The sequence below is a fragment of the Amyelois transitella genome, chromosome 4, assembly GCF_032362555.1.
Source record: "Amyelois transitella isolate CPQ chromosome 4, ilAmyTran1.1, whole genome shotgun sequence".
In the NCBI taxonomy this organism is placed as follows: Eukaryota; Metazoa; Arthropoda; class Insecta; order Lepidoptera; family Pyralidae; genus Amyelois; species Amyelois transitella.
This window is the reverse complement of record NC_083507.1, coordinates 4,925,804-4,944,052: the sequence shown is the minus strand read 5'-3', so window position 1 is coordinate 4,944,052 and position 18,249 is coordinate 4,925,804. Positions and strand designations below refer to the sequence as shown.

At 34.8% G+C, this 18,249-nt stretch overlaps 1 protein-coding gene across 1 annotated transcript in view; it reads right to left on the bottom strand.

The window, feature by feature from the left end:
• The window catches only part of LOC106138712 (formin-binding protein 1-like), a 44,787-nt gene extending 29,409 nt beyond the window's left edge, over positions 1–15,378 (bottom strand). Inside the window, exon 1 of the mRNA XM_013339962.2 lies at positions 15,063–15,378. Coding sequence (XP_013195416.2) covers positions 15,063–15,086 — 24 coding nt within the window. The 5' untranslated portion in view covers positions 15,087–15,378. The remainder of the gene's footprint in view (positions 1–15,062) is intronic.
• Positions 15,379–18,249: the final 2,871 nt, after the last annotated feature.

Here is an 18,249-nt window from a genome sequence, read left to right as displayed (position 1 = left end):
TGACCTTATGATAGCAATTACCAGGTTGCAGCAATATTCTCAGCAGAAATATTAATTACGCTGACATATTTTTAACATGTCTTGTGTACTTACCATACAAGTCGTTGAGGCATGGAAAGATATTTAATATTCGAGCGTATAAAGAGAAGAGAGCTTATCTTATTATTAGAAAAATCTTTAATGCGTGTAGTTGCTTCTGTGAAAATTGTTAAAAATCTACGGAAGTTTATAGAAAAAACAGCATTTTTTAACCAGTAAATACAATTTGGTACTACACATATTTGGTCTGGAAGCAAAGAAAGACCAAAGCGTCAGCCAGCTGCTTCTCTTCCCGCATAGACTTTAAAACTCAACTAAAGGAAAGACTTGTCATTACTATACTGTATAAAATAAAGTCGCGTCACGCTGTCTGTCCTTTTGTATGCATTAATTAAACCTACCCGAGGAATTTTGTTTCCTGGTCTTTTAATAGTTTGATTGGAAGGTATAGTACGTATGTAACATCAGGATTGTATTCCAGCAAAGCCGGGGCCTAAAAATGCATTTTATTTTCTTAGACTATGCAACCAATTCGTGGTATTATACGCACACTATTGTGGAGCTACGTGGGAAGCAGCAAGTAGACGACCACGGGCGCATTGTGTTGCCCTTTATACTAAATTCTTTTTGTCATTATATTGCCTATTGTTGAATACAAAAGAAGTTTCCTGTTATTAAAATTCACTCTAATCAAAACATTATATAATATAGTAGCTACTACCCGTAACTACGACCAAGTTAAGTTTGCTTAACCTCAATTTTGAATTATTTCAGTTCCAAATTTCATGAAAATCAGCCCATGAAAGTATCATAAACAGAATTTGACACTTAAAATATAAGCATGGATGGGTTACTAGGTGTGACAGTTAACAACTGGTTAATTTAATGATAAGCATATTATTTAAAGAACCTGTTGGATAATTTTTGAAGGTATTCTAGTAGACAACTGTCAATAGTTATGTATTACTTTTATTTGATTCTTGCGCAATTGAACCCCACTATGGAACAATCCAAAAATAAACAAAGGGATTTGTTATTTAAAAAGCAGTATGCGAGCAGCAGATATGCACAAGTAGAGGAATTCAGTAAGACGGACGCATATTCTTGAAAATACACAAAAATCACGTTGTTCTTATTTTCTTAAGTATGTTAAATAACCTGCACTTCTATGAATAACAATTGAAGTGCAGAATGTTGTTCAGGCACGAGCCATGAGCTATTGTTGAGATACGTGCGTTTCCGCTTTCTCGTGGAAAAATGCAGGCGTGTTGCTGGAAAGTATACATTAACCGATTTTAAGAATGTCGAGCACAATATTATGAGTGTTTGTTCGCGATAAACGGTAAATACACCAGTGGAAGTATCAGCAGTTAGATACATTTTGCCCAAGCTTCATTTAGCGTAGGTATCAACAAGATTAAATTTGTAAATGATATAACATGATAAAAACTTCTTGAACAGTTCCAGTAATTGAATTTTACAAGCTTCTAGTTAGTATTAAAATACGTCTTTAAATTAGAATTTGCAAGTATGTAGCATTACGACTTGTTAGTCACACACACAGATGTTTAAATGCTAAACAACTAGGAAGCAGAAATATTCTAGTACGAGTTTTGGATTACTGAACGTTGTAGTATCGGCAGACCGGCGCCATCTCTGCACAATTCACAACAGCCCACTGTTCTCGACGTTTCAATGTGAGCCTGAGCCAAGCCATTACAAAAGTAATCGGCCGCGGTCGATCAACCGAGTCCAGAGACCGACTCTGGTGCCCGACTTATTGATGTTAACGTTATGGTTATGTTCTTCAACTTCAAGCGTGGCTGTATATTACATTCTTTCGTATTAGGTTTCTAAAACTGGCATCGCATAGACGTCAGAAATTTACAGCGGAAATCTTGACAAACAAATCAATTGACCAGATTGGATACAAGGTTTGTAAACTTTGCTCTTGATGATTATTATTACCCGCTGTTACAATCAGTAATCACTTGAAAATAAAAACCACAGAAACGCATTTTGTAAGTACACTGAATGATCAGATCAATATCATAAATGTATACTTACAAATACAAGTTAAAGGTGCGAGACGACCTTGTATTGTCCGTTCTTACAAAACACAAGCGAGACGAGTACACTCTGACCCCCTTACTTTTACTGTTTTGCTTTAGAATTTGAGAATGTTCTACGAGTGAACAGCATGAAGAACAGATGTGCATAATTTCACAGTTGAACGGACGTAGGACCGGTCAGAGAGGGTAGGTTGCGACGGCGACCGCAGCAGGTGCACGGTGTCGCCGACCCATGAGATAGCTCGCGGCGTACTAATCAACTTTATAGGTGCATTCACGCAATATTCGCATTAACTGTCATATCGTAACATAATTTTGAATATTTTTTTCTAACTATATTTTACTTTTATCATTAAACGGTACTCGTACGAACATTCATAAGTAAATCACTGTACTAACGCAACTCGTTTGTCAATAAATTTTAAGAGGTGATTGAGCACAGACTATCTAACATTGTCCAAATGGCCCATTTCTGACGTCAGCGTTTTGTCGATAACTCACCCGGGCAGCTATTTCTGTTAAGATCAGGGCGGAGGAATTATGACTGAATAGCCAAAAGCGAATGGTATTTCAAGAGTGAGAATAGCGATCAACAATCAAAAGGCTAAAATTATATCACAGAGAATGAAAACCAACTATTTCAAACACCGAACCGCAATCAATGACGCATTATCCTCTTGTGATGCTAAGCTGTGTTTATCGAATTGAACAAACTATGAACCGTTTCCCACGAGACTATACTCTAGCAGATCAACCGAGATGTAACTTAAACCATGTGATATATATATACCAGCAGAAGTTTGCAATAAAACAATTTTTTTATTTAAGTAGTAGAAAAAAAATATATTTTACTAATTGTAAATACGTAAGTATATACAATACATACATACATACAATCACGTCTCTTTCATTTACGTAAGTATATGTTTGTAACTATGTGTGTTGCCCTTTCACGCAAAAACTACTAAATAGTTTTTGCGTGAAAGTAAAAGTAAAGACGCAAAATAAAAATTTAAGAACTAGAATTTATACACTAAAAACATTAAGAAATATTATTTGCAAAGGAAACTACGGGCGGAAACTTGTTTGAATACATATAAGTTTTTTAAATTTAAATATTCACCAGGTTTTTCCTATTATGCAGCAACATGCACCTACCCAGAAAAACGTCAAACTTGCAACACCTCTTTTTGTTGGAGGACAAAAACAACAAGAGAGTTACACGACCACTTACTGGTTAGAAAAAAATGTGTATTTTGCATTGGCCTGTACCTACACACGAATGTAGCAATGTTTAACCGGAATGAGTTTATTTATAGAATTCATCAGGTGTGCATCAAAAACGAAGACATAATACTGACAACACCATGTGGCTATGCAACATGTGTTTCAATTAGATGGGGATTCCAAACCCTATGCTTTCACTTGGTACTGTAAATAAATAATGCGCACGCGACCAAAAGTTTGGTCTCCATGTCCTTTTGTAAAATAAAAACAAAGTAACGAACTTGTTTTTTACCTAATTAATAGTACCTACTTAATTCTGCCTCTAGTAACAGTTTTTTCTAATTGTTTACGGTTATTTTACTAGTGCTAGATGAAATTTTCATAGCTGAAATTTCCAAATTGGTTAAAAATTATCTTTGAACAATTTTATATTTTTTATTTCGAATTTAAATACGCATACACCCGATATTGTGCCCTTCCTTTGGACAGCCGAGTAAAAAACAAACAAACACTGAAGCAACAAAAGCTCACAATGTTATGACTATGAGTGAAGGGTGCGGTCGCGGTTCTATTGTACCATTTCAATGTGCAACTTGCATCAACGCACCAACCAGCATTCATTCATTCAAGAGAATAACGAAACTAAACTTACAAAACGAAACACGTGCTCACATAAAACAGGTGTCGCATTCAATATTGAATGACTGAAAGGAAACTTTTGATTTTGCTCATAACAACACATGTAACCATAAAACTTAAGCAGAAGACTTGCAGATGGTAATGATGGTGGCTTGACTTGACGTTAAGTTACTAGTATGAAAAAAAAATTAACAATATGTATCATGTTATGTGACAAAGTCAACATATACACTGTCGCGTTTCCTTTCACAGTAGAACCTTGAAATATAATCTCGTTATGCAGCTGCATGAACAGACGTATAAAGTTAGCTCGCAACATCATTCGAAGGCGAATTCTCACGCTAAGCGTGCAATAACAGTCTAATGGGGAATTCTCACTATTTAAGCACGTACACATCAACCGACGATGGCCCTCAATTAACACAAAGCGTAAGCTTAATGTTTGTCGAAGTGAAACAAACTCAAAAGTATATTCTATCTATTTTATTTAATATATATAGGGAAAAATATTATCATTACTAGTACAATTTCAACAGACTGCAACAGTCTGCAAATGTAGATCCAATGATTTAGGTGCCATCGAATTTGCCTCGGGGAATTTTATAGCGTCTGACTTATAGGTTTTTTGACGCAGTAATAAATTATAAAATAAAAAAAAACCAAAACATTACTTTGGGTATGGTATTCACTCTTGCGTATTCATTCGAAAGTAACAGCCTTTCACTATATAAAGCATAGTATGGCGAAAGAAATATAAATAGGCACTTAAATCCCAATTTGAAGAAATTGAACATGAACATCTAGTAAGAAGTATCTGATTTTAATGTGTTCGATACTAAATATTTTGTCGTAAAAATCATATTTTCAACAATTGAATGATTTTAAATCAATACATGTAATAAAATAGTAAAAAAAAATTCTGTACATTGAGAGTATATTTTAAAGAAATTATTTATAACTGCCGCCGTGCCGTGTGGTTCCCGGCACCATTACAAAAAAGAATAGGACCACTCCATCTCTTTCCCATGGATGTCGTAAAAGGCGACTAAGGGATAGGCTTATAAACTTGAGATTCCTCTTTTAGGCGATGGGCTAGCAACCTGTCACTATTTGAATTTCAATTCTATCACTAAGTCAAACCAAGCTGAGCCAAGCTGAGCGTGGCCAATTAGTCTTTTTAAGACTGGTGGCTCTGTCTACCCCGCTAGGGATATAGACGTGATCATATGCATGTATGTATTTATAACTATGAAGAAATAGTAACCGACCATGAATTTGAAAAAAAAGTCTGTCTGTTTGTATGTTTGTTTGTACACGCAAATCTCCGGAACTACAGAACGGATTTGAATGAAACTTTTTTGTTGTATAGCTCTTATGCCCAACATATAGGGTATAATTTATTTTGGAATCTGGTTCTGCTGATATCGAACCATAACAACTCAGCTAAACTATAAGAAAAATAGAAATGACGTCTTAACAAAAGTTGTTCAACCTGATGAGCATTTTCTGTTAACGTATAAAAATCGAAGATCTGGAACACCTGATGCAAAACTATTATATATCAGCTAAATCATCCGAATTGTGGAAAAGACGTCTTAACAAAAGTTGTTCAACCTGATGATCATTTTCTTTTGGCAAAAAAAAATGGAAGATCTGGATCATGTGATGTAGTAGCCAAAGGGACCAACTACTCTGTAATATGTACCGAAATTTGAGTTAAAAGATTATTAACCTTAACCTTCGTATTACCAATAACACGCTAACAGAGTTGCGGGCGTCAACTAGGGTAATATGAAAAGAACGCAACGCATCTCATCAAATCACCAACCAAGGCTAATTACTAATGGCACAAGTGGAGAATGGCATAATAAAGGATAAGATTATTTTATTGCAACACTTTAGAAAGTACAATTATTTTTATTTTTTTTAAAACGCGTTTTAACCGAGCGCCTTACCAATTCGAGCACCGACGGTTTATTCATATTTATTTATTGAATGAAAATGAATGAACGGTGAACATGCATAAACAAAGAGAATACTATTACTTTTAATTTTATACATAATCTAGAAATTTTCATAACGATATTGATGACGATGACAGAACACACTAAAGACCCTTGTTGCAAAGTGAAATCGATAGATAAAGTTTAATAGATACATCATGGATCGCAGTAGCTTGCTTAACGGCAGCTAGTCCGTCTGTGGTCTAACCGGTCTTCTATCTTTAACTACTTACATCATGCCGTATGAAGAAAGAGCAAAATTTTAATGCCATACCAACCACGCGCACCTATGCAATCACAATAACTAAGTAGTTACTGATTGCATAATGGAAAAATATTATCTCTAGCAGAGAAAATATATGTGCAAGAAAAAGAATAGATATCACGTTTAAAATATAATGAAATATTTAGATTACCAATTATCAAATAATTATTCTCATAAACATACTATTAAAGGGGATATTAAATTTAGCGTTTCCTTGAATGCGTCGTTGTGATCATCTGTAAGAAATTAGGGAGGACTTTTACTTGACCGATTAAATTCTTATCGTAAATAAAGGTATATCAACTGATAATTTGTTGGTATTAAAATGAATATGAATATCCAGAATATAATTAACTGAGCGAGGCGTTGTGGTTTCTGAAGCAACAGGATGAAACGGCGGCTAACTGCATTGTAAACATAAGCAACCAACTCGGGACGGTGCCATACATTACTAATCAATAAATTCTATTGGTATGATTATACTGATTAAGACATCCTCAAACATAATATGATCAACCTTGCAAATTCAGTTAGTTCTTTTAAGTAGATTCTACGGCTTATTTCTCAATGCCTTTTAAATTATTCGATGCAACGCCTTTCTAAGCATTTTGTACAAGACGGGTAATATCACATAAACGATGACAATCTTTGTCATTGATATTGTGCAAATCGGGCGTTAATCAAATGATTCGTTACCGGTCAGCGAATTGCGTGCAGCTGAACTGATTGCGTAACTACTACTTACCTGAAACCAAAATAGTAACTGATTAGCATGTTTACAGACAATCATTCGTAAAACGGAAAAGTTTCTTCATTAATTAGTTCCTTCTTGTATTGTATGTTTGCAATAATGGTTTTCGTATAATATTGGTAAAACGATAATAATTAATTTGTGTATAAATTTAATTATGTGCGAATGGAAGTGTCAGTTTTAGTATAGGATTTTTGTTTGTTATTTTACGTACCTAAGTTACAAAGGTAAAGTACGTAAATTCGACCTGCTTTTTTCATGGAACTTACACTGGCTTGTAAAGAGAAATCTTTTGTATCAATCTTCGGCTACATTCATGTGCAAAAGAAGCCGCAGATAAGTTTGGAATACATCATAACAATCCTCACTCATCTCCCTCCTGGCTGTAGTCCCGGTTGCATCCTCACCTCTCTGGAGAAGAGCCCGGGGTATGCCGTTGACCACTATCATAAGAATCCTCGCATTAGCAACTAATCAATTGTTTGAAAATAACTAAGTACTTATATAGTAATTACATCACCGTATCTATTTATGTATTTAATTAAACAAAGCCTCTCTTTATCTTGCGGGTAATGCATGGAATAAAATTAAATGAATGAATCACAAACTGACATTGAATCGTCCGGCAATGAAAACGTTAAAATAAATTCAAGCAAGAGTGAATAACCTCGAACTTGGAGTAATGGCTGCCATAAGTAAACAGAGGAGTGAGCGATCTGGCAAATGAAAATCCCATTGACGGTAGTTACATAGATGCGCTTCCGCATCTGTTCCTAGCTGACACGTGCCTTTCGGGAGAAACCAAAGTGGCCGCACATATGCAAGTTTCATACATGTGTTGATGTACGGTACAGGAAAACCAATTTGAGACGAACAGAATAACCGCAAACTGTTATACATTCTACATTTGGATACATTGAAATCCTCGACGATTTATTTATGGGATGTTACTTTCAATTTTACTAAAAACATAAACATACATACATATAATCACGTCTATATCCCTTGCGGGGTAGACAGAGCCAACAGTCTTGAAAAGACTGATGGGCCACGTTCAGCTGTTTGGCTTAATGATGGAATTAAGCATTGGAATTGAAAAACATAAAAGTTGTGTTATTAAAAGTTATGGTCTTAGGAAAAGACCTATACTTTACTTACTTTTCAAATATTTTGGGATACTCTTTTGGTTATTTAAGCCGCTACATTTATCACACATATACAATTGAAACTTTAAGTCACGACACGAGTCTTTGTTTTTTGTTTATGTTTTTTTTATTACGTGCGCAGATTGACCTGCACTTGCACCAAATCAGCATATTGCTCTATAGCAATAAATTTCTTGAGTTGAGACCTTTTTGTATTGCTGCAACTCACACCCTAATTAATTTGTATTCCATATGAAATTGTAAATTGTGTTTAGCACTTATTTATTGACACTTTCGAAAAGTTTTACATTTAAATTCAATCTGTGACAAAATCGAGAGTGTAATCAAATCTAGTTTCAAGGAGATAACAAATAGCTTGAGTTTTTGCAAGATTTGAATAAATTTCAGTAGCCGGTTTGGTTGTGTAACAAAAATGACCTTCAAATATGTATTTACACTTTATAACGAGAAAGTTAAATGTTGTTGGTTTATTGAACTGATTGTTTAATTAAAACTAGTTACTTAGCTTGTAGTTGTTTATTTTGTATAAGACAAAATTAATTAATTACCGTGTTGTTCCCAGCACTTTAGAATACGAGCATTCCATATCTTTCACATGGATGTCGTTAAAGGCGACCAAGAGAAAGACTCATAAACTTGGGATTCTTCTTGTAGGCGATTGGCTAATTAAATCTCAATTCGATCATTAAACTATACAACTGAACGTGACTACCTCGCAAGGGATATAGAAGTGAATATTTGTTATACATACATACATACATAAAATCACGCCTATTTCCCGGAGGGGTAGGCAGAAACTACCTCTTTCCACTTGCCACGATCTCTGAATATTTCCTTCGCTTCATCCACATTCATAACTCTCTTCATGCAAGCTCGGCGGTTTCGTGTATATTTGTTATATGTGACTATATATATTTGTAAGCAAGTCAAAATTTTAATTAATTATTTTTTTAAATGAATATATAAATCCCTCTACCTATACTATATTATAAATGAAAAAGTTAAGTTGATAAAAACCTGTTGACAAAGTAGACTATGTGTGTGAGTGGGATATGTTTTCTTTTATCTGAACACGATCTCCTTTTTTACCAAGAACCTAGAAGAAATAAATCAGGAACCTACTTACGCCAAACAAGTTGTGAGAAAACTAATTATAATAATATTTATTCATAATATCATATCATTAGTTACCTAATACTGTTACAAAATTAATTATTCTTTGAATTTAATAAAACACATAACTTTGAAGAAAGTTCATACATAAAAGATACGACCTAGTTTTTCTAACCTAACGTATGTTTTGGTTGAACTTATTTCGATTAAGATTCACCGTACTACATGCTGAGAGAAAATGCGGAACTTTCACACGACGATTCAAAAATTTCGTTACATTAGAAGCAACCGTAACAGATTCACGGGTTGCGTAATTTAATTAATATTTTTGGGTGATCTCTCTTTTATGATGATAGAGTACACAGACAACATTAAAAAAACCGTCTCTTTGTTGAAGTTTATAAGAAATAGTTGTTAGTACAATAATACTATTCTTTATGACTCTCAACATTAGGGATAATATATATAATTAACTTTTCAATAAAACTAATTTTATTGTTTTTGAAAAAACGTTATACTTACTTATTTAAAATCCTATTCGAAACAACATCCTTAAGGTGCGTACTAGATACACTCATGTGTAGTGTAATTACCACTTTCAGAATAAAGTAACGTGAGCAGTGAGTACCAGCGAGCGTATACCGGATCACCTAATTGCACCATCGGCATTTAATTACCGACTGACTTGCGCCTCATCCATCGCGCCTCATGCAGAACTGTTATTTCTCAGGGTCTCACATTTTAACAACGCAGTTTCGGATTGCGGCAAGTTACTAACTCTGCGTGGCGTGGGAACATTTTTCAATTAGTAGCATTATGATATTATGTAAACAGGTCTGCTCCCATTTCAGTGTTAACTTATCTTTTAATCCAATAATATATTGTAGTAATAAAAAACACGAGGAATACGTTTGTGTTTAAACCGGAGATAGCGTATGACGGTAGCGAATTACGAGTTGGTGATGCAATAACAAGCGTTAAGGGCTTTCAAAAATCCACTCTCAGGAATATTCAACCTCATTGTACACGTACATCATGAAACACACTTACTTAATATGGAATTAGAAACCTTATGAATGAATAAATAGAACTGAAAGTGGTTGGTGTGCGGCCACCCGCGCTGGCCCATTATTTAAGTATGGCCCTGTGTATTCTGGTTGGACCGGTTCTGCGCTCGAGTCCGCAAATGGACCTGCTCCACTCGCCAAATAGGTGCGCGGCTGCATCAAAACTACTGCCAATGCTGGATGGACGCCAAAGGACAGCAAGTGCAAAAAATATGCTGGCACCTGGAACTTTTCAATGATTCTTCCACAGGTACATTTTGTAGGCTAATAACTAGGTGTGGTCGGCAAGAATTATTACTAGAAAGTTCAGAAAAACCGTAAAAGGTCACAACTAAGGGTAACTTGAGCGCAATTTAATTAAGCAGTGGCACTTTGCGACCGCACCCGCCATCAAATCTGTAACCTATATAAATATACCATTCAACTTAATGTAACGATTTACCGTATTACGAAGCGAATACATATGTACTCATAAAATTCTAACTTATAACTCCTAAACGCCTCTTTTTTAAGGTTTATTTTGTCTCTTTGCCCAGACATCATAGCAGATGGATATTGATGATAAAATGGATAGAACGAATGATATTAGCTCGATTTAAAAGTAAACCCACGCCTTCAAAAATAGGCTGGTGGGTTGGGTTGCCCGAGAGGAAAAAGGACCCAGCCTGTTATGGTATACCTACCGCGTTGGTCGATGATCTCATCGGCGGCGGCAGAGGACTTATTGTATATGTTATTGTTAATCCCAACCAAAGCTTTATGTTGAATACGATACATATATACCTACACTTTATCAAATTTAATCCTGAAAGGAACCTAATAATTTTATTAATAAACCCATAAGACTCCCCTGTAATTGATTACTAGTTTCCATACAATGTTATATCGTGCGGTTTCATTTGCTTAGTACCTACATTAAACTTGCACAACATTTTGCGAATCCATTAAGTAAAATTTTTAGGAATATGGTTGATTACCTCCAAACTCTTGTCAGTAGAGTTAAGCTAATAACGCACTAGATATACATTTCACTACGAATACTTTATTAGATTACAGTTAATCCAGTTATGATTATGAGCTGAGTAACTACTTAGTGCAAAAGACTAGCGAAATACGATACGGGTACCTATTTTACCATAAAATATGGCAAGCATTAGCCGATTAAACGGGAATGACAATTTAGCGTGAAGCACGAATCTCGTGGTCCTCCGGTAAGCTCGTAAGTCTACAGCACTGTCAAACTGAAGCTACTAACCAGGTCACGTTACAAAACGCCTAGTGAACTAGTTCAGGGACAGAACTTGATAATTCAATTGTGTAACTTACTCTCGACTGCAATTTTGTTAAAGACAAAAACAGTTTGCTCAGTTCAGAGGCGAGAATTGTTCAATAACTAGAACATCACTCTCGTACAGCTAATTTATCTTAACTCAATGGAAGTAACTAACTAGTTAATAAGTGAGTTTGTTTACATACATACTTATAATTACGTCTATTCCTTGCGGGGAAGGAGAGAACAGAGTTAACAGTCTTGAAAGTACTGATCAGGCCACGTTCAGCTGTATGGCTTTATGATGGAATGAGATTCAAATAGTGACAGTTTGCTAGCCTTGAGTGCCGGAAACCACACGGCACAGTTGAGTTTCGTTTATCATTTTCCCTGATTAAGCGTTGGACCAATTAATACATATATATACATAAAATCAAGGCTATTTCCTTTTCTTTACTTATAAGTATCTAATTTGTTAGTAAGGGCTTTTTTTGAAAATAGGTTCTAAACTGATTGATTATGAAAATAATTTCACCATTAATAGGGTACTTTTGTGATTTCCTCGACGGAATGACGGTTGCCTGTTCCAAATATTCTTCGAAGAATAAGCTTTTTTTAGGAAAATATTTCTACAATAAAAATTATATATATAACCTACAAAAGTAAAAAACTTAGTTACAACAGTTAAAACTTAGGGGTTGGCTGGCTACACTGCTTTGCGGAAAAGCACAAGAGTTCAGACGACGACACAAAAAATTTCATATTTGTCTATAATATATTGGAGGTAATAAATGGTCTCATTTCACTTGCTAGGTAGCACGGAATGCGGCGGGTCGACAGCGGCCTTGCTTGCCAACGCTGACCACTCTCGCACACTTCTAGATCAAAACGGACGTTGCAATACGACTCGCTCACATGTGCGTAAAGAGCGATGACCGTTGTCTAGTTGTAGTCAAACACGACGATACAATTTGCTATGAATATCAGCCCACAATGGAAATTTCGTAACTATGCCACTCACAGTGTTGAATGTGAGGATTGGGAATTAAACTTCGTTATTAGAAGTAGAATAGCATGGATTTATTTTAGATTTATTATAGAAAATATAAAAATAGTAACTAACCCATGTCTAAACTTGTATCTTAAAACACGAAAGTGAGATCTTTACATTAGGTCCAATTGCTTATCAAATTCAAATACTGGTATAAAAAAAATTTCTCCCTATCCCTCAAGAGGCAATACAGGGGGTCAGCAGTGTCTTGTGATTATAAGTGGACTTTTACTTTTTATAATGAAGTTGCAGGCTACAACTTACGGTAATGAAATAAAATTGGATTCCCATTGTGGCCATAATATTGTTTCAACTGCTCTATTTTATTTTAAGAATTACTAGCGGCCCGCCCCGGCTTCGCACGGGTGGACATATTTTTGTGTTTTATATTTTGAAATAAACAAAGAGTAAAAACAAATTTATGCCTATGTCACTTTTGAAGGTCTATTCTATATCTGTGCCAAATTTTATCAAAATCGGACCAGTAGTTTTTGAGTTTATTCCACACAAACATACAAAAATACAAATCTTTCCTCTTTATTATTAGTGTGGATTAGTTTATTGTTTCTATTATAATAATTGTGTATCTTCTTCCTCTTGGCTTTAGTCTCCTTTGCATCCACACCTCTGGAGAAGAGTCCAGGGGCCTTTGGGGTGGTTTTGTGTATGTATATTTGTGTATTTGTGAATCAGGAGTTAGGACTTTTATAATTAAAATTGGTTTCAATGAAGAAAATTGTTACGCCTGTAGGAGGAGTAGCAGGGATGTTTTACTTTATCCAGTAAGGAGATGTATGAGTCGCTTCGTTTATCTACGAAATTAAAGGTAAACAAAATAGATTTCTATGCCTACAGTTATAAAATCTATTTCTTCATTTATTGGCATAGCAGACATTGATATTAGCACACAATATGTGGATATGGACAGGCATTGATTGTTTAAAGCAGGCTATTGTTTTATCAAGTGCCAATGAAGGGTCCATGATTTTGGACTGGATAGAAACAGATCACAAATGTTAGTATAGTTAAGCTAAATCTTTACTTCATGCATTGTCATCCTCTGAACATTGTTGGATCCAACCAAGTGAGGGTAGCTTTTTTTAAGGATGGTCTTAGGAACATGGTTCAAAGAAAAAAGATTTTGTTACAATGACTTATAATCATCTTTATAATGGCGCCGGGAACCACATGGTTGTTCAGCATTTTTTCTTAATTTTACTATGTAAATCAGGAAAGAGTGACTAGAATTTGGACTCAGTAGGACTAGAACCTAAGGCAGCTTGGAACAAGTTTTCTTAAGAAGATGCTGCAGTGCAGTTTGTTACCGCTTCTTCTGCACTGACGCCTTGGAAGCGGCAGTCAACTTAGTTTTAAGTAATTTATTTGACATCAAACAATGTTGTGAAATCAAAAGATTTGACAATTATTAAGCAATTTGAAATACCCTATACTTAGAGATCGCATAATTAGATGCATATTTTCTTAAACTAATATTTCGGCTAAGAAAGTATGGAGGCGGCTTCTTGCTTTCAGGATTCAAATTATTTTGAATCTCGGAAATTTTATTATACAAGAAATTGAAACTTATCGTATATTAGGTATGATAAACACCTTTATAAATATAAGTGATGGATGATCATATTTATTAAAAAATTACCTACCTACCGGGATTCCAGAATTATACCGCCTGATTTTTAGTCAGTACGAATACAGTTCGAATACATAATTAGAACATTAAGTGTACACAAGTACGTTCCATACTAACCCAACACCCCAACTGTAGGTAAATATGCATCCGAATATCCGATCTCTATAATAATGAATAAAAATTTTGATTTTAATTTGTAAGTACTGTATGTAGATACATTCACAATGCATACCCAATTATCTACATATGTTTAATGTGAGCTTCCTATTATAAAAAATTTATAATTTCTATAGTCAAACTACTGTAGTAAATACAGTAGGTACTAAGAATGTAATTAAATATAATGTGTACTGTACATAATAGTAAATTGAAAAAGAATAGTAGATTGAAAAATACCTTGTAAATAAAATAGTTATTCATCACCTGTAAGTACATTTATGGGTTGGAGTAATTGGGAAGTGAATGGTTACCTTGTATAAATAAATGTATGGTAAAACTATTCAAATCTGGTCATCAACTATATCTAGGTATGTAGCAGGTTCTATGAGCTGCAAAAACATCCGATCTAGGCCCCCAAATTATAAACCAATCCTACTTTACTGGTTTCTTTTATCATGTTGCCTTTGTCATGTTGTCCGTGATAAGGAAAGGAAAAAAAAGAGGGCATTTAGCTTAACACAATGTTATAAACACTAGTAATATGGTCATGAACGTCAGAATCTTACGGAAAAACATTACTACCATAACTTACCCAAAGCTCTGTGCCCCAATTCATCTTTGCGGATATTTCACACCTCACTTACACAAGACAACACATTTAAACTTCACTTACACAGTTTTAAGAAAATTATGAAATAAAATATTCTCACAATATATTTTTTAAATCACTACCACCATTTCCAAACACATTCCAAAGAAATAAACATGGCTGACTGGAAAGGAGAGACTGGTCTGCCTGCGGAATCAACTGACATGCATGGCATGACATTCGCTTGCTTGATTCAAAAAATTCACTGGTTGACTAGCGCTGTGCCAGATGCGATACTATGCTGTGCTACTCGCAGCGCAGCGCTGGCTGGCTATGTGACAGCTGTCAGTGAGTGGTCAATGTTACCAGACTCTGTCGACAAAGTTTCAGTAAATTTATCAAATATTCGCTTTCTAGTCACTCATCACCGGAGTAGTAAGTAAATTCAAATGCGATAAACGTGCTGCAATATAATACCTACTGAAACCTGATGTTTTCATTGCAATAATTATAATGCAACATCGTAGACTTCAGATTTGTTGTATATTAGTTAAGACTGAACTTAGATACTGTATCATTAGGTTGACTTGAATGCGTTGGCAACACTTGTAACGCCAGCTGTCAACATAACATATTAAAGTTGCCTGTAGAAAGCAATGACCGAGGCAAGGATATTTTAATAAAGCTGTGGTCTAAAGGTGCTGTGTGGTTCCCGGCGCTAACATAAAAAAGAAAAGGACCACTCCATCTTATTTCCCATGGATATCGTAAGAGGCGACTAAGGGATGGGCTTATAAACTTGGGATTCTCGTTTTAGGCGATGAGCTAGTAAGCTGTCACTATTTAAATCTCAATTCTATTATAAAGCCAAACAGTTGAACGTGGCCTACCAGTCTCTTTAAGACTTTTGGCTCTGTCTACCCCACATGGAATAAAGACGTGACTATATGAATGAATGAATGTGGCCTAAAGATACGTTCGCCCAAGGCGTTCTGCCATGGATATGCACACGGAATCTAACAACACGTTCAATGGAAGGAGCGCCTCAATTTAGTTCATATGCAAAACACTTCTTCACACAATATAAAAAGAACTAGCTGTTGCCCGCGACTCCATGTAGGTCGTTTTGCGTACATTTCCTTTTGTAACTGTTTCATATAGGAATTTATGATTATTTAGGATATTTATAAATAAAACACATTCGAGCTTCTCTTGCATGATGACGCAATGCCAAACTGATTTATTGCGTTGTATGTCCGTTACAAACTGTTAGTCTATCTCTCTTGACAATGACATGACACTAATATGACACAGTAACTGCAATTATCCAGGCCTATAATTCTATAAAAGCCATATAGCTGGAGAGCTAGTGAACCCTCCGAGTAACGGTGTTCCTGTAAGGCTAGAAATTTGTTGAGTGATGATTCATAGCACACCAAGGCCAAAAATCATGACCTGGCAGGCATCTGCCCTGCACGTCATCATCACTTTTATTTCTTAAAATGTAAAAAAAATAGGAAAAATAAACTTCCTGCTGTAAGCTTCAAAATTTAATATCATCTATTTTATTTATTGATAATTATAAAAAAATAATTGCCAGGCGATTAGAGTAAGCACAAGTACCTGCCAGGTGCATCGAGAACTGCACATTTTAGGAAGAAAAATAAACTTTCTTCTGTAAAGTTGAAATTTAAGTATATGTTTCAGTATATCATTTAGAAGAAATGTGTACAATGACAGGCGGTTCTGAATAGCATAAGACCTTGACAGGCGAGAGGAAAGATGCTCAGAACGTGCTAGTAAGAGGCGTAACGTAATTGCATGTAGAGTCAGTGACATGAAAGAAAAAAATAAAAGATGCAATATCTTTTACTAATTGTTATGTAATTTAAATTATTTTTCACATTAATTAGCATCTTCATCCGACACTTCCTCACTACTACTTTTTTCATCTTCATCCGACTCTTCCTCCTCTGAAAAGAAAAATATATTTCAATCAATTAATAATGTGATTAAGAATGGAATATCGCGTTCAATTATAGTATATTGAATCAAATAACTGTATATTACCTGAAATATATTCTTCAGTTTCAGTTGACTGTGCTTTGGCAGTATCAGCATTAGTTGGTTCTTGTAGTAATATGTCATATATAGAAGAGGGAACCGTATCCCCTTGAAACCAATTGAAATCGTAGAGGTCATCGATTAAGTTCCAACCGTTATTTTCAGGAGTAAGAAACGTTGGTTCCTTTAAATGACTATTTCGCCAGATATTTGTAATATATGCAGCCCTTAATAATTGTTGTTGCAGTTCGCGTTGACACGGTGGTAGATTTGGTGCATCATAACTTATTATTTTTTTCATAAATATTTTGGTATTATTCGTGTCGTAGGTGGTAAGGAACTTCTCATAACGTGCCTCATTCAATTTTTGACATTTTCAACCGTACATTTGGCACACAAATTTCTCTAGTATTGAAAAAATATCTTCTTTCTTCTCTATTATTTCTGCACTTCCTAATGCTGCAAATGCCTTTTGATACTGATAAGATTTTGCTAATAGTTTAAAAGGTCTTTTTTTTCCTCTTCTTAAAAAGGACGGGTTAAAATCGCAACCGGTAAATGCATGAAATCCTGGTAAGCTTTGACATATCGAGGGTCCCAATTTTTCGTATACTTCAGAAATGTTGATCCATTTTTTAAAATTGTTGGTGCCATATTAGATGTAGATTTTTAATTTATTACAACAGAAAACAAAAACGCATCGATAATTCTTTTTTCATTTTTTTTTATCAGAAACAAAAACAGCCATTCTTAGAAAAAGAAATAAGAATATGACTTAATCTACTCACTACAACACATTTCCGGCCAAAACGTAGATTACCACATGAAAACAATATACACCTTTTATGTTGTTACATTCGTTCTTTATAAACTTATACACTTAAATATACCAATCTACGTAGTATAAACTAGGAACCCACCTCAAATGACGCCAATAAGTTACGAGTATAAATCATTTCAACGATACCCAGCAACACAGCTTTAAGCAAGTTGCACTTTAAATTTACAATAATACATAAAATGAACATTATAATCAATTATACATGTATAATAATAATATTATACGTTAAAAATTTGCACATATGTACATATTCATACTTACTTATTACATTATCAAACAAAAGAG